This window comes from Dendrobates tinctorius, unplaced genomic scaffold (assembly GCF_039654945.1).
Source record: "Dendrobates tinctorius isolate UK_male_01 unplaced genomic scaffold, ASM3965494v1 ptg000229l, whole genome shotgun sequence".
NCBI classification, from domain to species: domain Eukaryota; kingdom Metazoa; phylum Chordata; class Amphibia; order Anura; family Dendrobatidae; genus Dendrobates; species Dendrobates tinctorius.
In genome coordinates, this window is record NW_027361896.1 from 4,219,393 (window position 1) to 4,242,228 (window position 22,836).

At 41.7% G+C, this 22,836-nt stretch overlaps 1 protein-coding gene across 1 annotated transcript in view; it reads right to left on the reverse strand.

The window, feature by feature from the left end:
* TRIO (trio Rho guanine nucleotide exchange factor) overlaps positions 1 to 22,836 on the reverse strand; it is a 2,342,529-nt gene that overhangs the window by 1,236,051 nt on the left and 1,083,642 nt on the right. The window contains 2 exon segments of the mRNA XM_073555735.1: positions 4,489 to 4,598; positions 17,822 to 17,888. Coding sequence (XP_073411836.1) covers positions 4,489 to 4,598; positions 17,822 to 17,888 — 177 coding nt within the window.

Here is a 22,836-nt window from a genome sequence, read left to right on the forward strand (position 1 = left end):
TTGGATCCCTCCAATTCTCTTTCTGAATCCCTTAAAATCTGCCTTTCTGAAATCTAACCTTGACGTCTGAGTCTTCACAGGTCTTCCGCCTCTAGTTATCCAAAATTCTAAAATAGCATGGTCGCTACCTCCTAGGGTCCCAGCCACTTTTACCTCCTCAACCATTTCCTCCCTGTTTATAAGGATTAGATCCAAGGTAGCAGTTCCCCTTGTTTTCTCCCTTACCTTTTGGAAGATAAAGTTGTCAGCAAGAGAGGATAAGAATTTCCTTGACCTGTTAGTTTTGCCTGAGAGAGATTCCCAACAAATGTCTGGATAGTTGAAATCTCCCATGACAACTATGTCATATTTTTTGGAGAACTTGGCCATTTGATGCATAAAGAGTTCATCCATATCTTCAGTTTGCACAGGCGGCCTGTAGTAAATGCCTACAATGGTGTCCTTTCCATTGTTCTGTCCTTGTATTCTTACCCAAACAGTTTCCACAGAACTCCCAGTCTCTGAAGCTTCAATCTCTGTGGAGATATACGCGTTTCTAACATACAATGCGACACCCCCTCCTCATTTATCAAGTCTGTTTCTTGCAAATAAGTTGTATCCTTCTAGTCTTGTATTCCAATCATGTGTATCGTCAGTGATTCCAATGACATCATATTTCTTTTCCTGTGTTAGTAGTTCCAATTCTCCTCGTTTGTTGCCCATGCTTTGTGCATTAGTATAGAAACACTTTAGTTTGTGATTGGTTTCTCTTTCTCCAATATTTTTATTAATTAGATTCTTTCGTCTTTGTTCTTCCTTTCCACTTCTAATAGCAGAGTTCTCAATAGCATTTGTCAGGTGTATGGCTTTTTCTGGTCTTTTTCTTCCCTTCCCATGTTGTTCTAGTTTTAATTGTGATAGATAGATAGATAGATAGATTAGGTAAGGAAGATCTATGAGATGTAAAAAAGATAATGAGTTCAGATTTGTCCTCATTGAGTTTGAGGTAGCGAGAGGAGAAGAATGAGGATATGGCTGATAGACACTGGACAGCAGAGAGGTGACTTCTGGGCTAGAGAGGTAGATCTGAGTGTCGTCAGCATACAGGTGGTACTGGAATCCATGGGACTTTATGAGTTGTACCAGGCCAAGGGTATAGATTGAGAAGAGAAGGGGTCCGAGAAAAGAGCCTTGGGGGAGTCCAACAGAGAGAGTGTGGGATGAGGAGGTAGTGTGTGAATAGGAGACGCTGAATGTGCAGTTGGAAAGGTATGAGGAGCTCCAGGATAGGGCGAGGTCTTTGAGGCCAAAGGAGGAGAGGATCTGTAGTAGAAGGCAGTGGTCAACTGTGTCGAAAGCAAGAGTACAAGTCTAGAAGGAGGAGTATAGAGTATTGTCCATTAGCTTTGGCTGTAAGTAGGTCATTAGTAATTTTGGTCAGGGCTGTCTCAGTGGAGTGATGGGGGTGGAAACCAGATTGTAGACTGTCAAAGAGCAAGTTAGATGAGAGGTGGGAGGAAAGTTAAATGTGGACGTGCTGCTCCAGGATTCTGGAAGCGAAAGGGAGCAGCGATATTGGGCTGTTGGGTCGAGGGTTGGCTTTTTAAGGATAGGCTTGATTGTGGCATGTTTGAAAGCAGAAGGGAAGGTACCCGAAGTTAGTGATAGGCTGAACATATTGGTTAGGGATGGGATAACAGTGGTGGTGAGGTTGGGGAGGAGGTGGGATGGGGTTGAGTGCACAGGTGGTAAGGTGCGATTTGGAGAGGAGACAAGCTCCCCTTCAGTGATGTTGGAGAGTGAGGTCATGGGATTTGAGCATTGGTCTGGTATACAAAGGGGTTGTGGTGGTTGAACAATGAAGACTTGCCTTGTTTGGTCGATCTTATTTATGAAGTATGTGGCAAAGTCCTCAGCAGAGATGAGGGAGGATGGAGAGGGCAGTGGTGGGCGGAGAAGGGAGTTAAAAGTTTTGAATAACGGGTTGTAGGATAGGGAAGCTACAAGGGTTGCTAAGTAGGCCTGTTTAGCAGAGGTGAGGGCAGATTTGAAAGCGAGTGTTGCCTGTTTGAATGCAGTGAACTCATCTTGTGAATTTGCTTTCTTCCAAAGCCGCTCTGCAGCCCTGGACACTTGCCGGAGCTTTTTCATGGTGTTATTGCGCCAAGGTTTTCTGTTGATACGTCGCACTCTACCATGAACGAGAGGGGCGACTGAGTTAATAGCTGATGTGAGAGTGGCATTGTAGAAAGCAGTGGCAGTGTCTGTGTCGTAGAGTGAAGATATGGATGCCAGTGGTAGAATAGAGTCAGAGAGTGTGTTGGTGTCTAGGTGTGCAAGGTTTCTGTGAGGGTACACATGTTGCTGGACAGGGGTTTAAGGTGCAGAGGACAGGGATGAGAAAGTGAGTAGATGGTTGTAGGATAGAGGTAGAGGGGATGTGGTGAAGTTAGATAGAGAGCAGAGAAGGGTGAAAACCAGGTCTAACTTATGTTCGTCTGTGTGTGTGGCTGAGGAGGACACTGAGCAAGTCCAAAAGATGAAGTAAGGGACAGGAGTTTGGAGGCTGTTGACTGAAGTTTATCAGTGGGGATGTTGAAGTCACCCATGATGACAGTGGGGATGCCAGTGGAAAGAAAGTGAAGAAGCCAAGTAGATAATTGGTCAATAAAGGCAGTGATCGGGCCCAGAGGTCGGTATATGACGGCCACTTGGAGGTTGGAGGGAGAGTAGATGCGGACATAGTGGACTTCAATAGAGGAGAGGATAAGGGAGGGATGACGTGTGACTGGGTAAAAGGTGCAGTTAGAAGGAAGGAGAAGACCCACTCCTCCACCGTGTCTGTTGCCAGGGTGATGCGTGTGGGTGAAGTTGACGCCACCATAACACAGCGTAGCTGGGGAGATAGTGTCAGAGGGTGTCAGCCATGTTTCTTTGAGGCCGAGGAAGGCAAGATTGCGAGAGAGAAAGAGGTCATGATTCATGTGAAGCTTATTGCAGATGGAGCAGGCATTCGAGAGTGAGTGGGGGGCGTCAGGGGCATGGGTTTTATGTTGGAAAGATTGCGGTAGTTCATATTAGATAGGGAGCGGTAGGAGGGGGTAGTAATGGGAGGTATGAGCTGTGGAGGTCCAGGATTGGGAGATATGTCGCCAGCAATGAGGAGGAGAGAAGGTGGGAGGAGGAAAGTGGGTGGCTTGCTTTATGTTTTAGTCGGACAGATCTGAGGTTGAGGAGCAGGTCAGCAGAGGAGGACAGGTGGGGAGGTAAGAGGGAAGGGGAGATAATTATTTGGTTAGCGGGTGCTTGGGTTTGGGGATAGTGAAGGAGTGTGAGGAGTAGTGGAGCAAACACTGTAAGGGCATAGGTAAACATGGTGAAGGAGTAAGATGGGTTAATAGAAAAGCTAGGTCCTAGTAATGATAAGTGCTTACTCGGCAGACATACCCAAAAGAGACAGATACATAGTGTGTGTTACCTAACTAGTGCCATGGCTAACTGCCATTGAAATAACTGCAGCTTCCTGAAACTTGGCTGCAGTGATATTTTTGCTGCAGGGACACGCATGCCAGACCCCACATGCGTGCACCCCTTAGAAGGCTGCTAAATTTATAGGACTGAGTACAGGATCAGGTGAGAAAGATTGTGGGATTTGGATTGGGATAAATTACCAATTGACTAGCACACCAGGGGAGGTTAGATGATCAAAGGCACATACATATGCTATAACACCTTGCACCAGATAACATCTCTAGTCATTGAAATCTGCAGTATGTCACTTCTTTCAGCATTTTTCAGTTTTTCTTCTCCCATAGAAAGCAATGAGAAAGTGCCAAAACGCTGCAAAAAAAAGCTGCACATAAGTTTCACATTTTTTGCGAATAAAAATAATTTTATTAAACATGTACTGCAGAGAAAGCACATGTAATCCACACAGAAAAAAAACAGAGCAAAAACGAAAGCTTCAAAAAAGCAGTGCTTTTACTGCCGAGAATGCAGATTTTGTCAGCAGAAAAAAAACACTGCAAAACGCTACTAAGGATTTGTGCTCATGATCAGAAACTGCTGCGAGTTTGACATTACGAATTTATAGTGTCCAGTTGTAACTGCATAGCGGAGGGGATTTCAAGAAATCCCTTGCCCACTATGCGTCCAGAGATGCCTGCAGATCAGCCGCAGAGACAGACATGCGGCGCGTCTTTCCAGACCGTAGAATGTCAATGTCTCTTGCTTAGACGCTAGTCTCCGCAACAGAAATGACATAAATAGAATGCATTGGATGCGGTAAATCCGCCCGGTTCAGTGATTTATCTGAGTTCAATAGACAACAGCATTTTGGAAGCAGCGAATATCAATTGAGTCCAAAACGCTGCTACTTCCGGATCGTCTGCACCCAGCCTTATAGTATGCATGTAAGCATTTCAAAGTATTATGTAAAAAGAAGCTGAATAAAATTCAGTCAATAATCCCTTCCACCTGAAAAAAGTAGTATACCTAAACTGTACTCACTTATTATGAAACTCGTAAATTTCCTGCATGTTTCCAAAGATAATATGTTCTTTATTCACAATGCCATGTGGAATTTCTTCAACTCCACTGGTCATTTCCCACAGATATGTCTGCAAAATAACAAATAAAGAAAATATTTATTAAGTTTTAGAGACTGGCTGCTTAAAAGAGTATTATACATATCATATTTCAAATAGAGCCATTACATTGCATGATGAAAAGAGAAACAATTGTAAACATAAAATCCACAGTTCTCAGATCTCTGCTTTCAGCATATGGTAACAATCATTATCCTATACACAATGGGATAAAAAAAGACCTGATCATGGTTTATACATACATACATATACATGGTTTATTGGGCTTAGATTAGGTTACTGCAATGTTCTCTTGTGATAGTATGGTTGCATACACATTTAGGTTATGTTCACATGTTGCATTTTTTTTAGCACGTTTTCTGCTGCGTGTCACAGTACCAACAAAGTCAATGAGATTTTAGAAATCTCATGTACACACCTTGTTTTTTTAACTGGTTGTTTAGTCATAAGAGCTTGGTTTTTACAAAATGCACCATGTAGTGCAAAAACTAAAAAAAAATGCAGGTATCAGTTTTTCTGCGTTCTTGCTGCCAAAACCTGATAAAGTTGTATCGGATTTTTTTTTATGCACTAAACTTTGTAGTCATGCACAAGAGACAAATGTACCCAGACAAAAACGCAGAGAAAAACTAAGGAAAACGCAGCCAAAAATTAGCAAAACATGCTTTTTGTAAGCACATTAAACGGGGCATAAAAAAATGCTGCAAAAAAGGCAAAGTGTGAACATAGCTTTAGGCTGCAGTTGCATGTTGTGGCCATAAAGGAAGCCCCACTGAGCTACTCCATACTTCTGATTCATCTATATGCGCCTTGTTTATGGATACAACTGAGAAGAAATCTCAGCTGTGATATGCATACGTTCTCTTAGGCCTCTTTTACACTTCAGTTTTTTGCAATCAGTCACAATCCGCCAGTTTTTGAAAAAAAATGGATCCTCAATTTTCTTTTGAGGATCCGTTTTTTCCCCATTGATTTCCATTAATGGCGGATTGTGACGGATTGCCGTCCGTTGCATCCGTTTTTTTTGAGGATCCGCCAAAAGTTGCTGTCCGTCACCATCCTCAAAGATTTGAAAACGGAGCTTGCAACGTTTTTTTCTCTGGCGGATCCTCCAGACACTCATTTAACCCGAAATTCTTTCTGGGTGCCGGACCAAAAAAAAAATCTCTCTCAATCTCTCTCTCTCTCCTTTTCCAGGCTGCTATTCCTTTAAAATTCTTCATTTTGTGGATCCGTCAAAAAAAACGATGGGTGGCATCCGTTGTCATCAGTTCGAAAATGGATCCAGCATCCGTCCTTTTGGCGGATTTTGACTGATGCAAAAAACTGAAGTGTGAAAGAGGCCTTACCAGGCTGTATTTCTCAGTTCAACAAGAAATATCATACCTCTAATGATCACTCCATTACAAAACAATTTTTGATTTACAACCATGAGGGCAACTCTTAATACAAGGCAAACCTACAATAGACCATGGAGTTTAAAGCCCAGAACAATCACCTAAATAACATGTCACTCTCCACAATATCAAGTGAAAAAGGTAAATTTTATTAACAATATCATATAAAAAATACATCAGAAATGAGTATATATGGTGGAAAGGACAGAAAGAGTAGCAGCAAGTAAATAATAAATGGTGTCTCTGTGAGCTGAACCAAGTCAGGGAACCAGCATAGATAAGAGACAGTAGAAAACAAATTGTATAAATAACATGAATTATATCACCACACCTGTGAGTATTGATGGACCTAGGCCGGGTAGTACAAAAATATACATTGATGTGCAAAGGTAAAGTGCTGACAATAGTGCTAGAAATGCATTATACACGGTCTAGGATCCAAAAGTCAAAGGACAAATAAGCTGGTGGGATAGAGAAGAATGTAAGTCAGCTATCCCCTATTGCTGGCCAATCATACTATCACATGGAACACCATAAATAAAGCTACACTAACTGCAAGAAGTCGTTACCCATGTGGGAACCGGGTAGAGCCTGCCAATGCCCGACGCATTTCGCCAGACAGGCTTCTTCGGAGAGCGATCCTGCCTAATTTCCACCATATATACTCATTTCTGATGTATTTTATATATGATATTGTTAATAAAATTTACATTTTTCACATGATATTGTGGAGCGTGACATGTTATTTGGGAGATTGTTCTGTATTTGTCAGTTATTCCACTCACAACTAACGGCAAGAAAAGACTGGAGAGCTTTCAAAGTTCGAGAGTCCTTTGTAATGTAATAACTGACTAATGTGTCGGCAATCACTTTAACCCCTTAATCCCATGTGACGTACTATCCCGTCCATGTGCCCTGGGACTTAATTCCCAGGGACGTGATAGTACGTCACAGCGATCAGCGGCGCCCACGTGGTGAGCGCCGCTGATCGCGGCCGGGTGTCAGCTAATTATCACAGCTGACACCCGGCACAATGTGTCAGGGGCAGTCACGGACCTCCCCCAACACTTTAACCCCTTGCACACCGCGATCAAACACGATCGCGTTGTACCGGGGGTTAAAGGGAAGCATCGGCAGGGAGGGGGCTCCCTCCGTGCTTCCCTGAGCCCCCCACAGCAGCGCAATGTGCAGCGCTGCTGCGGGGGTCTCTTTCCCTACAGGTCCCCGGATCCAAGATGGCAACGGGGACCTTCAGGGGCCTGTAGGGAGCTGACTTCCTCAGTGCCTGCAAAGCGCAGGCATGAAGACGTCTGCGCTAAGCCTGTGACAGATCGCTGTCACAGTGATCTGTGATGTGACAGATCAGCGATCTGTCACAGGACAGTGATGTCCCCCTGGGACAACCTAATAAAGTTAAAAAAAAAAATAAAAAACAATTTTAAAAAAATCCCTAAATAAATTAGAAAAAAAAATATTCCCCAATAAATTCATTTTTTGGAAATAAAAAAAGAAAAAAACAATAGAAGTACACATATTTGGTATCACCGCGTCTGTAGCGACCTTCCCTATAAAACCGTCCCATTAGATAACCCCGTTAGCGAACCGCTTAAAAAATAAAAATAAAAAACGAAGCAAAAAATAATGATTTATTATCATACCGTTGAACAAAAAGTGCAATAACGCGTGATCAAAAAGACTCATATAAATATTCATGGTATCGCTGAAAACGTCATCTTGTCCCGCAAAAAAAGAGCCGCCATACAGTGTCATCAGCGAAAAAATAAAAAAGTTATAGCTCGCAGAATAAAGCGATGCAAAAATAATTATTTTTTACATAAAATAGTTTTCATTGCATAAAACCGCCAAAACGTAAAAAAACGACATAAATGAGGTATCGCTGTAACCGTACTGACTCGAACAATAAAAGCGCTTTATCAATTTTACCGCATGCGGAACGGTGTAAACGCACCCCCCAAAAGAAATTCATGAAACGCTGTTTTTTGTTCATTCAGCGTCCCAAAAATCGGAATAAAAAGGGAACAAAAAATGTCACGTGCCCGAAAATGGTACCAATAAAAACGTCAACTCATCCCGCAAAAAATAAGACCTCACATAACTCGGTGGGTCAAAATATGGAAAAATTATAGCTCTCAATATGTGGTGATGCAAAAACTATTTTTACAATAAAAAGCGTCTTTTAGCCTATGACAGCTGCCAAAAATAAAAACCTGCTATAAATAGTAAATCAAACCCCCCATTATCACCCCTTTGTTAGGGAAAAATAATAAAATTAAAAGAAAATATATTTATTTCCATTTTCCCATTAGGGCTAGGGTTAGGGCTGAGATTAGGGTTAGGGGTGTGTTGGGGTTAGGGTTGGAGTTAGAATTGGGGGTTTCCACTGTTTGGGCACATCAGGTGTTCTCCAAATGCAACATGGCGTCGGATCTCAATTCCAGCCAAATCTGCGTTGAAAAAGTCAAATGGTGCTCCTTCCCTTCCAAGCTCTGCCATGCGCCCAAACAGTGTTTTACCGCCACATATAGGGTATCAGCCTACTCAAGATAAATTGCAAAACAACTTTTGGGGTCCAATTTCTCCTGTTACCCTTAGGAAAATAAAAAATTGGGGGCAAAAATATCATTTTTGTGGAAAAAAATGATTTTTTTATTTTCACGCCCGGGTGTTATAAACTTCTGTGAATCACTTGGGGGTTCAAAGTGCTCACCACACATCTAGATAAGTTCCGTGGGGGGTCTAGTTTCCAAAATAGGGTCACTTGTGGGGAGTTTCAATAGTTTAGGTACATCAGGGGCTCTCCAAACGCACATGACACCCGCAGAACATTCCATCAAAGTCTGCATTCCAAAACATCCCTACTTCCCTTCCGAGCCCCGACGTGTGCCCATACAGTAATTTTCTCCCACATATGAGGTATCAGTGTACTCAGGACAAATTGGACAACAACTTTTGGGGTCCAATTTCTCCTGTTACCCTTGGGAAAATAAAAAAAAATTGGGGACTAATTGATCATGTTTGTGGAAAACATACGATTTTTTTATTTTCATGCCCTGGCATTATAAACTTCTGTGAAGCCCTTAGGGGTTCAAAATGCTCACCACACATCTAGATAAGTTCCTTAGGGGGTCTAGTTTCGCCTTTTGCTGAGGTAGAAAGCCGCTCTTGCCTCCTGTGGAGTCGGAGATGAGCTGATCTAACCTCTCTCCGAACAGGCGGCCACACTGGTATGGTAGCGCTGTCAAGGACTTTTTTGAGGCTGAATCGGCCCGCCATGTCCTTAACCATAGTGCTCTCCTAATAGAGATTGAATTTGCGGCTGCAAGTGCCATGCAGTTGGCCGCATCTAAAGATGTATTAATCAAGTAGTCCCCCGCCACGGCTATCTGATTTGGGATTTCTGATACTTCCGCTGGTAGGTCTAGGTCCTGCAAGGCTTTATTCAAAGTTTCTGACCAAGAAATAATGGCCTTGGCTACCCACGTTGCTGCGAATGAAAGAGAGAGTGTTGATTCTGATGCCTCAAACACTGAGCAAGCCAAGTTCTCTATGAGACAATCAGTGGGATCCTTAAAAGAAGAACCACTAGGCACAGATAGTAGAGTTTTTGTAGCAAGCGCAAAACCGGTGGATCCACCGTTGGGGATTCCGTCCACTTTTTATGAAGATACGGGGGAAAAGGGTACTTCACCTCGAGTGACCTCTGACCCGAGAATCACCTGTCCGGCCGTTCTCTGTGTCTTTGCACTATGTCCTCAAATTCAGGATGAGTGCAAAATACCCTATGGGGCCGCTTGACACGCCTAAATGACACCTTATGGCCCGCAGCCACTGTGGAATCATCCTCAATCCCCAGAGTCTGGTTGACGGCTTCTATGAGACTGTCAACCGTTTCCTGACCACCTGGCGTATCTAGGTCAAGGGGTATACCCGAGTCGTAGTCCGAGCCTTGCTCGCTATCGACTGCTGGTGACGGGAGCGGGAAGCAGAGCTCATGGATGCCGAGGCACCGGATGGACCGGGAGACGCCGTGTGAGTCCGTTTCCCATGCGTCTGCCTGGAGTGAGAGCGGCCCCTGCAGGCCGGAGGCTCCTGTGAGTTAGAGGACCCCTCTAAGACAGGAGAGCCACTGTCCCTGCCCCTATCCGGGGCCCGAAGGGACTCGATTGCTCTCGTAAGTGATGCCATAGATTGCGAAAGTGATAACGCCCATTCCGGGGGACTTGGTACACTGGGCTCGGTCACAGGGGAGTGCTCCTGAGCGCGTTCGGACTCGCAGGCTACGCATACCCGCTTGGTCTGCGCCCGCGGAAAAGCAGACAGGAGATGCATGCAGCGTATAGGAATGTATGTGTCTTAGATTTTCCTGACATGTTGTATCTGTCAGGTCTCCGTGCTGACAAAACCCGCCGGGGGAGGGCACTCTTTGTTCCCGATAGCGTGGCCTCTCCGTGGGGCTGGGGGGCAGCACTTACCCCGTCCTGTGTCCCCTGTGTCCTCAGCGTGCAAGACATCGCTTTAATCTGCACGCCAGTACTGCAGGCTGACCCGCAGAAGAAAAAGGAGGATCCTGGGGGCGGTCTTCTCTTTGCGGCCTAGTTCCGGCCTAAAGCCGGGGCCTAAATTTCCTCCGGCATCCGCCAATGCCACGGGGGGCGGGGCCACCGTGACACGATGCCGGGGGTGGGGACTTCCGGCAGCGGCCTAGCACCGGCTGAAGCCGCGGCCTCGATTTATTCCATCCGCCCTGGGGGGGCGGGCGGAACCGCCAGACCTCCAGAATCACGCCGGTATCGGATCCCCAGACGCTACAGGAGCCCTCCCTGGCCATATATTCCTCAGGTAGAGGGGAGGGGGCCCTATTCGATAAGGATGGTGCAGGCACCCTAGCTCCATCTAACCACTTGCAGGGGTGAGGAGAGGGACCGTCCGCCACCTTGCCCCCCCGCAGTCCTTAGCATTGGTGGGGCAGCGGGGGCCTCTGTGCAGCCTAGGGCTTCAATACCCTAGAGTGGACAGGGCTAAGTCCGGCATAATGTCCCACGGCACGGGAGAGGATACGTGGGGGGACACTCACACGTGCTCGCCCGTTGTTGGTTTGGGGAGATCGGACCCCTTCCATAGGGTCCGTTGCCCGTATCTCACCTCCATGGTCTGACAATATCCCACGGTGCGGGAGAGGATACGTGGAGGGACAGTCGCACGTGCTTGCCCGTTGCTGGTTTGGGGAGATCGGACCCTTTCATAAGATCCGTCGCCCGATCTCATCTTCATTGTGAAAAAAACGGAGCATCCGGAAAAAAAAAATCAGTCTTGAGACAGAACGACACTAAGCAAAAAACTGGTTTCCGCCCGCAATCGGGGCGAGGGTGTATACGGTGGAAGTGGAGCTAACCTCTTTTTTTCACTTAGTGTCAGCCTCCAGGCGGCAGTAGCGTACACCCACAGTACCTGTGTCCCCCAATGAGACGAAGGAGAAACTATTTTACGGACCTATTCAGTTTTGAACAGACTTTGAGGGGCCTACTTATTGGAAAACAAACAGAAGTGATACCATTTAAAAAATTGCAGACCTCAAATTATTCTAAACTGCTGATAGGAAATTTGTTAACTCATCAGGTGCTACACAATAATAAAACAAAAAAAAAATAAAACGGTACATTTTTCCACTAAAGTATTGCTTTTATTATTTGCACAAGGGATAATAAAAGAAAATGAACCCTAAAATGTATTACACAATTTCTTTCAATTGTGGTAATATCTCAAATGTGGTAAAAAAACTGCTATTTTGGCACACAGCATTGGTTGGAAGGGATGAAGTGATATTTGGAACGATAATTTGTCTGGAATAGATTACAGATATCATGTCACATTTGCAGAGCCCATGAGGTACCGAAATGGCAAAAAACACTCAAGTGATATTTTGGAAAATAGACCCCTTGATGAATTCATCTAGGTGCAGCTGAACATTTTGAACCCGTAAATACATCACAGACCTAAACAATATTAGGGTGTAGTATTGAAAAATTTCACTAAGTTTTTTCAGCTAAAATATTTTTAAGGTTGTAATTTTCACAATGGATAATAGCAGAAAATGGACCCCCGTAACTTATTTGGGTACATGGCAGGGCTTAGAAAGGGAAGAGCATTATTTTATTTTTTGAGTGTAAATTTTTTTGTTGGAATAGATTATGAATGTGATGCCGCAATTGCAGAGCTCCTGACATGCTAAAACAGATGAAACCCCCCTCAAGTGACCCCATTTTGGAAATTAGACCCCTTGAGGAATTAATCTCGGGGTATATTAAGCATTTTTAACTCACAGTGATTCACAAAACTTTATAACATTTAGATGTAACAACAATACATTTTTTCCACTAAAATATTGTTTAAGTACCAAGCTTATAATTTTCATGAGTAATAGGACAACATCGACATCATAATGTGTTCCAAAATTTATTTTTTACACAGTGATACCCCAAATGTGGTAAACAACTAATGTTTGGAGAGAAAGATGCGCTATTTCATTTTTGGAATGCAAACTTGGACATTGTGTCACAGTTACAGAGACCCTGAGTTGACAAAAAAATAGAAACACCTATATGTGGCCCCATTTAGAAAACTAATGGGGTTTGACAAATGATTGTCAAGTCAGCATATAAAGTGGTTCCACTATCACCCTAATTCACCCCACTTTTTTGAAGACGCTAAATCTGAAACTGGTAGACTACTTTTTATTTCCACAAAGGTTTTGCCTTCTTTACATTTCATCACTTTCATTATACGGCTCAGATCACATTCTTGTGCTCTACACTGAGCACTTATATCAGGGTTTTCATCTAAATCCTACAAAAAATATGATTCAGATGAAACCCCTGACGGATCCCCTCATTACAGTAAGGAAGGTGGAATCACTTTGGATCCCATTTGACAACTGTTCTGTTAATATCTTTTTAGGTGTGCACACATCTGTGGTCAAGCACACTTTTTGCCTTAGGCCAGGATCACACATGCGAGAAACACGGACGAGTCTCGCATCTTAATACCTGGAACTGCCGCCGGCACTCGGGAGTAGAGCATGCGGCTGCATACAAATACATGCAGGCGGACGCTATGCTCCCGAATGCCAGTGGCAGTGCCGGGTATTAAGATGCTCATCCATGTTTCTCACATGTGTGATTCCAGCCTTAAATAGATGGGTAGCACCAAAAGGGAGATCGAATGGAGTCCAAAGTGACTCGATCTGCCTCATTTGTGGTTCACTTAGGGATTTCATCTGAATAGCATTTTTTGGGGAAGTACACAGACACCTTGATAATAATTGGTCAGCGGACAGCATACTAATGAAAAATTAGCCTTATTTTTGGAAGACAGAATGAAGAAATAAACAGCAGTTCAATCATTTTTATTTTTACGTCATTCATCGTCTGGTATAAGGGATAAGACAGCTTTAAACTCAGTGTGAATACAGCGATACTAGATGTACAGTTAAGTCCAGATATATTTGGACAGAGACAACATTTTTCTAATTTTGGTTCTAGACATTACCACAATGAATTTTAATCAAAACAATTCAGATGCAGTTGAAGTTCAGACTTTCAGCTTTCATTTGAGGGTATCCACATTAAAATTGGATGAAGGGTTTAGGAGTTTCAGATCCTTAACATGTTTTTAAAGGGACCACAGGTGTGGGCAATCCCTTCGTTATGTCATTATCAATTAAGCAGATAGTAACATAGTAATTAAGGTTGAAGGGAGACTTTAAGTCCATCTAGTTGAACCCATCTAGATAAAAGGCCTGGAGTTGATTTGAGGTGTGGTGCTTGCATTTGGAAGGTTTTGCTGTGAAAGAAACATGCGGTCAAAGGAGCTCTCCATGCAGGTGAAACAAGCCATCCTTAAGCTGCAAAAACAGGAAAACCCATCCGAGAAATTGCTACAACATTAGGAGTGGCAAAATCTATAGTTTGGTACATCCTGAGAAAGAAAGAAAGCACTGGTGAACTCATCAATGCTAAAAGACCTAGGCGCCCACGGAAGACAACAGTGGTGGATGATCGCAGAATAATCTCCATGGTGAAGAGAAACCCCTTCACAACAGCCAACCAAGTGAACAACACTCTCCAGGAGGTAGGCGTATCAATATCCAAATCTACCATAAAGAGAAGACTACATGAAAGTAAATACAGAAGGTTCACTGCACGGTGCAAGCCACTCATAAGCATCAAGAATAAAAAGGCTAGACTGGACATTGCTAAAAAACATCTAAAAAGCCAGCAAAGTTCTGGAAGAACAATCTTTGGACAGATGAAACCAAGTTCAACTTCAACCAGAATGATGGAAAGAGAAAAGTAAGGCGAAGTCGTGGTATAGCTCATGATCCAAAGCATACCACATCATCTGTAAAACAAGGCGGCGGCAGTGTGATGGCTTGGGCATGCATTGCCTAAGTGGCACTGGGTCACTAGTGTTTATTGATGATGTGACACAGGACAGAAGCAGCCGAATGAATTCTGAGATATTCAGAGCCATACTGTGTGCTCAGATCCAGCCAAACTGATTGGTCGTCATTTCATACTACAGATGGACAATGACCCAAAACATAAAGCCAAAGCAACCTAGGAGTTTATTAAAGCAAAGAAGTGGAATATTCTTGAATGGCCAAGTCAGTCACCTGATCTCAACCCAATTGAGCATGCATTTCACTTGTTAAAGACTTAACTTCAGACAGAAAGGCCCACAAACAAACAGCAACTGAAAACCACTGTAGTGAAGGCCTGGCAGAGCATCAAAAAGGAGGAAAGACAGCGTCTGGTGATGTCCTTGAGTTCAAGACTTCAGGCAGTCATTGCCAATAAAGGGTTTTCAACCAAGTACTAGAAATGAAAATTTTACTTAATCTGTCCAATTACTTTTGGTCCCTTTAAAAACAGGGTGGCACATGTTAAGGAGCTGAAACTCCTAAACCCTTCATTCAATTTTAATGTGGATACCCTCAAATGAAAGCTGAAAGTCTGAACTTCAACTACATCTGAATTGTTTTGTTTCAAATTTATTGTGGAAATGTCTAGAACCAAAATTAGAAAAATGTCTCTGTCCAAATATATATGGACCTAACTGTATATTTTTTATGTCTTGCAATCTTTTCACACAAATTTTTATTTGTTATTATTCTGAGAGCTATAACTTTTTTAATTTTTGGACAAAAGTTTATTTTTGCAGAACAAGTTGATGTTTTTATTGGTAACATTTTGGAGCACATAACATTTTTAAAAGACTTTTTATTTAGATATTTCAGATGCTGAATGAACAAAAACAAGAAATTCAGTTATTTTTCTTTTTTTTGGTTCATGGTGCGGTAAAATGATAAGAAGGCTTTATTCTTTCATTCAATATATTTATAAGGATACCAAATTTATATTTTGTTACACTTTACTCCTTTTGGACTTTCAAACCAATATTTTCAAAAATGAATTTGTTTTAGCATAGACATACAGTGATGGAAAAAAAGTAGTTAGTCAGCCAACAATTGTGCAAGTTCTCGCACTAAAAAAGATGAGAGAGGGCTTTATTTGACATCATAGGTAGACCACAACTATGAGAGTCAAAATGAGAAAGCAAATCCAGAAAATCATCTTCTCTGATTAAGCAAGATTTATTTTGCAAATTATGGTGGAAAATAAGTATTTGGTCATCTAAAAACATGCAAAATTTCTGGCTCTCACAGACCTGTAACTTCTTTTTTGAGAGGCTCCTCTGTCCTCCACTCATTACCTGTAGTAATGGTACCTGTTTGAACTTGTTATCAGTATAAAAGACACCTGTCCACAACCTCAAACAGTCACACTTCAAACTCCACTATGGTGAAGACCAAAGAGCTTTCGAAGGACACAAGAAACAAAATTGTAGCCATGCCCCAGGCTGGGAAGTCTGAATCTGCAATAGGCAAGCAGCTTGGTTTGATGAATTTAACTGTGAGAGCAATAATAAGAAAATGGAAGACACACAAGACCACTGTTAATCTCCCTCGATATGGGTCTCCACACAAGAGCTCACCGTGTGGGATCAAAATGATCACAAGAACGGTGGGGACCTAGTGAATGACCTGCATAGAGCTGGGACCACAGTTCCAAAGGCTACCATCAGTAACACACTACGCCACCAGAGACTGCAATCCTGCAGTCCCAGACATGTCACCATGCTTAAGCCAGTACATGTCTAGGCCCATCTGAAGTTTGCTAGAGAGCATTTGGATTATTCAGAAGAGTAATGGGAGAATGTCATATGGTCTGATGAAACCAAAGTAGAACTGTTTGGTAGAAACAAAACTCGTCGTGTTTTGGAGGAGACAGAATGTTGAGTTGCATGCAAAGAAACCCATACCTACTGTGAAGCATGGGTGTGGCAACATCATGCTTTTGGGCTGTTTATCTGCAATGGGACCAGGATGACTGATCCGTGTACATGAAAGAATGAATAGGGCCATGTATTGTGAGATTTTCAGTGCAAACCTCCTTCAGTCAGCAAGGGCATTGAAGATGAAACGTGGATAGGTCTTTCAGCATGACAATCCAAAGCACACCACCAGGGCAATGAAGGAGTAGCTTCGTAAGAAGCATATGAAGGTCCTGGAGTGGCCTAGCCTGTCTCCAGATCTCAACCCCATAGAAAACCTTTGGAGGGATTTGAAAATCCGTGCTGCCCAGCGACAGGTCCAAAACATCACTGCTTTAGAGGAGATCTGCATGGAGGAATGGGTCAACATACCACCAACAGTTGGTGCCAACCTTGTGAAGACTTACAGAAAACGTTTGACATCTGTCATTGCCAACAAAGGATATATAACAAAATATTGAGATGAACTTTTGTTAATGACCAAATACTTACTTTTGCACCATAATCTACAAAATAAATCTTGCCAAATCAGACAAGGTGATTTTCTGGATTTGTTTTCTCAATTTTGACTCACATAGTTGACTAAATACTTTTTTTCCCCACTGCATCTATGTATATCAGCTTGTTTTTGTTTGTTTTTGTTTGCTGAACGATTTGCTTTTTCATTTACGCTATTTTTGTTTAAATACAACTTTTTAATCACTTTTTCATTGTTTTGTGTCAGTAAAAAGCTTCATTTGTAAGTCTTTCATTTATTTTTTATTGTGATCATAGTATAGAATAAATAACAACATAACAGTTTTATAGTTTGTGTTGCAATATCAATTAAATGTGATTTATTTTGTATTAAATGCTGTGTTTTTACTGGCAAAACAGATTTTCATCAAATTTTTGCACTGCATGTTTTTTTTTAACCTTTTAACCTATTTATTTTTTTTACCTGAATTTCAATTATTACAACTATTGAACATGAATATTTTTTACATTGATTGCTGATCTCAGGCACTGCAGTACTCATTACCTTATAGCAGGGTCAGATGACCTAGAGTTGCCGTAGTAACTAACGGTCACAGGGCATTGCTAGGGATAAAGAGGGGGTCCTCTTACTCTTTTAACCATTTAGATACAGCTGTTGCATCCCAGGGGTTAAGAGGCCCTGATTGGTTCCAAAACCAAACGGGACTGATGCCTCAGGGTGTCACCTGTCATATACAGCTAACACCTGCAGCCCTTTTGCTTGTTGGAGGGTTGCTCTACATTTAATCCTCAGTGCCATGATAAAATCGCACTGACGATTAAGGCCCCTTAATGAACACTGTGAAAAGCCGTATCGGTGGGTGGACACTAATGGGCTAAACACGCACAGCTTGAAAACTAGAAGGAATAAATGAGATTTATGTTAAAAATGAGAAATAATAAACTTACATCTAAACATTCTCGCAGATCTCTAACATATGTCTTTTCTGTCTGAATAAGCTCTGCCATAATGAACCTTAAAGATGGAGAAAAAATAGCAATTAGAATTCAAACATAATATTACAATGTAAGGGAGAAAAAAGTAATTTATCCATATGCAGCATCTCTTAATGAATAAGACTATTAATACCTAACACAAAATATAAGATTATAATTGTATTCGTGTAGTTTGTGTTTGGCAGCATACTCTTGCAGCAAGAGTGATTTTGATACACTGAGTGTTGCAGAGAGAGTTACAGTTGTGCTCAAAAGTTTACACACCCCGGCAGAATTTTTGCTTCCTTGGCCTTTTTTCAGAGAATATGAATGATAACACCAAAACTTTTTCATGGTTAGTGGTTGCTTGAAGCCATTTATCGTCAAACTACTGTTTTATATTTTTAAACCATAATGACAACCCAAAACATCCAAAAGGCCCTGATCAAAAGTTTACATACCCTGATGATTCTGGCCTGATAACATGCACCAAAGTTGACACAAATGGGTTTGAATAGCTACTAAAAGTAACATCCTCACCTGTGACATGTGACACGTGCAAGGAAAATTGTTCGGGAAGCAAAGAAAAACTCACAAATAACATCAGCTGAAATACTGGACTCTCTGAAAACTAGCGGTGTGCCTGTTTCAAGATGCACAATAAGGAGACACTTGAAGAAAAATGGGCTGCATGGTCGAATCACATTTATCTGGCCCCCCAGACAAAGCACTAACAAGCTGGAATTGAGCTATAGCTATCCTCTATTGGACCTTTGCAGTGACACTATTATGTGACACTGCAGGTAAGCCATCCCTGCCCCGTGTGCCTCATGCCAATTTTCTTTGGATTTCACCACCCCATTTCTATTTAGGGGGTTTGTAGATATTAGTATTCCATGATTCCCCCCCCCCATATTTCTAACCTCCTTTTAGCCCCTGCTCCAGGGGACGTTTGGTTGTTTCTCTAGTTGTTTCATACTACATCTAATCTATTTAGATCAGGAGAACATGCAGAACTTTAGTTCCTTCAATATTAATACATTAAAAAACTCTTTTTGGAGACAGGCTCCTAAAAGTCATGGTTTGAATTAAATATTTTGCGGCCATAGAGGGAGTAAGAATGTGCAAGTCACCTTCAAGTCCACCTTGGGGGTCTAATCAACAATAGCACATTTTTTATTGTTATCCGTATATTTATTGGAGATAATTTGTGATATATGATTGGATTGGATGCCATCTCTTTGTTGGCTGGGCCATTTGTTGTAATGGATGCATTTTCATCACGCTGTTTTTAAACCTTGTGTGGTTTACTGTATTTTGTACACTTTAATAAAACTGTAATTACATTTTCTAATTGCTATATATGGTGGTCCCTGTTTCTGTGGCATGGTACTTTTTTCTATAAGGTTGCAGTACATTTTATGACATAGTAACATAGTTAGTAAGGCCGAAAAAAGACATTAGTCCATCCAGCTCAGCCTATAAAATTCTGTCAGAATAAATCCCCAGATCTACGTCCTTCTAAAGAACCCAACAATAACATGTCTCAGGTTGATCACTTTCTTGCTCTATATTGCGTGTAATTTTTCAATGGTGCCCGCCTATCTGTTTGTTTTTATGAGTATACTGTATGCAGCAATATTTGGAGTCTTTTTCAATATAGCTGAAAAAACAGTAATTTTCTATGGCAACAATCCCATATTCAGGAAATTGATAATTCTGGAGTTTTAATGTACTATATTTTTTAACAAACATTTTTTTTTTTTTTTTTAAATACTGCATTTCCCATTTTGACACATTGAAACAAATAAGTGTTGCTAAATGTGTTGCTAAAACGATATTCTTGGAGTGAGTTATTTATTCAGTTTCAGTTGCGACAGCGCTCTAAAAATGATTACAATTACGATAATGGTGGTGTTTACTTTATAGAGCTTAAAAAAAAACAAAAACTGAGAAACTCCATTGTTCCTGCCACCTGGGTCCCTTTCTATTTCTGATTACTGAAAGGAAGAAGTAAAGATTGCTTCCATTTTTAGCTCTACTGGAGTAAGAGAAAATAATTTTAGAATGATGTCCTAGGAAATTAAAAATGAGTTGAATAGGTTAATAGGTTTTTTTACGGATTCAGAAAATAAGAAAAACAAACAAAAAATGCTTCAAGAGAGTGTGGAAAAATGTATTACCCATATAAAATATTCAAAAATTCTAAATTGTTAGGAAAAGGTCTGCCAACCTCAAATTCAGCACAAAGTAGCACATTCGTATTCACGAACATTTTTAATTAAAGTCGGCAAAATTCAGTCACAGTTTGGTAAATCATTGTGTTTCCACTAATGTTTTTGCTATTATTTTGGCTAGGGTAGTGATGCTGTATGATGAGCGGGGAAGACATGTTTGATGAGGGGATGTGTGTCTAGGTCAGAGGAGATGTGCAGTGTAATTTTATTTTCTTCAATAACTTAAAGTTGTGTACATTCCGCAACCAATCAGTGGGCAGAAACCATCCACAATGTCATGACACAAGGTCTTCTGTGATTGGCTGATGAATTCACATGTCCCTGGCCATATAAAAAGCGGACATCTTGTTTTGCTGGTGCAATTTTCTCAGTGTCACACTACAGAGAACCTGCAAATGAACTTGTCAATTAGCTACAGTAGAAACCAGAAGTTTACATACCCTATATAAAGAGACACATATGCATGTTTTTCTCAATATCTGACATGCAATTATAATAAACCTTTCCCATTTAGGTCAATTAGGATTACTATAATTATTAATATTTACCAAAGTCCAGAATAATGAAAGATATTATATGTGGTAACTCCTGAAGAAGGGGCCGCTAGAGCCTTGAAATGCGTTGAATAAACCGCTGTATAACTTCAATGTCATCTGGAACCTGATTATTACGGCAGTGCGGATTTAATCCACATTTCCTACCAAGTGTATTGTATCATATGGTCGGTGTCCGGCCTGTGGACTTGCAGCAGCCGAAATCTTTTCAAGCCTGTATTCATCACCACCAGGTGAGCAACTTTCTTGGTGATCCCATTATTTGTTTTGTGAGATAAGACCCTATTTGTGCTTTGTGTCTCCCTTTCTATTTCATATAATTACGATGTACAATACAAAATAATATTGTGGTACCGTGTTAGCCAGAAAAATCGATGTAAATACTTAGGTCCACAAAAAATGAGAAAGGTATTCAAAAAGTGATACCTTTATTGGCTAACCAGAGAAATTATATTTCAAGCTTTCAGGGCTCAGCAGGCCCCTTCACTTGACTTGTAATGTAGCCTGATGAAGGGGCCTTCTGAGCCCTGAAAGCTTGAAATATAATTTCTCTGGTTAGCCAATAAAGGTATCACTCTTTGAACACCTTTCTTATTTTTTTGGGACCTAAGTATTTACATTAATCTATTGATCTTTCTTATAATACAGTAATGAAAGAGAGAGAATGTTTAAGGCTGTATGCCCAAGTAGCGTTTTTTAAGCGTTTCCGCTGCGCTTTTAGACGCGCGATTCTGCCGCGGAAACGCTTAAGAAAAGCATCCAATGAAATCTAAATGTAATCCGCACATGTTGTGCTAATGGTGCGATTTTTACCGCTGCGGAATCGCTTAACGTTAAAAATCGCAGAATGTTCATTAATTTGCGGAATCCCGTGCGATTCCGCATACATAAACTTGTATTGAAACTCTTGAAAATCGCAGATGTAACAAATATTTGCGGTTTTTCAAGCGTCTCAAAATGCACACAACAGGAAGTGACATCAGGCCATCCCATCATGCCATCCCATGAGCATCCCATAATCCAGGAAGACGGGAATCAATCCCATAATTCCTGTCTTCCTGGATCATGGCTGCCGGTATGGAATGGTATCGCAGAATGAACCTGGATGTGGGCCTCCTGATCAGTGTGGTAAGTGTCGGTGTGTGTGTCTATGTGTGTGTCTCAGTGTGTGTGATGTATATGTGGTGTGTGTGTGGTGTATGTGTGGTGTGTGTGCGGCATCTGTGTGCTGTCTGGCATAGGCCGATAGGACTACTACTCCCATCGGCCTATGTCTGTTCCCCCCTATTGTAGAAGAAGAGGTGCTAAATAAGATTAAAATAGATAAATCTCTGGGTCCCGATGGCATACAACTATAAGCACTAAGAGATCTATGTAATGTATTAGACAAGCCATTATTTCTTATATTTAAGGACTCTATAGCGACAGGGTCTATTCCACAGGACTGGCGCATAGCAAATGTGGTACCAATATTCAAAAAGGGCTCCAAAAGTGAACCTGGAAATTATAGGCCAGTAAGTCTAACCTCTATTGTTGGTAAAATATTTGAAGGGTTTCTAAGGGATGTTATTCTGGATTAACTGTTTAACTCCATATCAGCATGGGTTTATGAGGAATTGCTCCTGTCAAACCAATCTAATCAGTTTTTATGAAGAGGTAAGCTATAGACTGGACCAAGGTGAGTCATTGGACGTGGTATATCTTGATTTTCCCATAGCGTTAGATACCGTGCCACACAAGAGGTTGGCACACATAATGAGAATGCTGTGTCTGGTGGAGTTATTAGTTTACAGTAATTAGGTTCTTTAGAAGGACGTACATCTGGGGATTTATTCTGACAAAATATAGTATAGGTTGAACTGGATGGACAAATGTCTTTTTTCGGCCTTGCTAACTAGGTTACTATGTTACTATAATCCACTCCCTTCCGAGGCCAATCCGGGCCTAGTAGAGACGTGTATCAGGTTGTCGATAAATCCCTCAAGAAACCAGACATCGCCACTTCCCCGTACTGGAATGCCCAAAGGGAAAAAAGTTACCATGGAGTCCATCTACAGTCACAAAAGGAGGGCATCCCAATTCCACTGAGTGCCTAAGGCTGTTGTTAAGGACATGGTCTGTTGGCGATGTCACAATCCTGTACACGTAACCGCCCGGTGTCATATGTCCCCTGAACCAATGGATTGCATCATTAGCG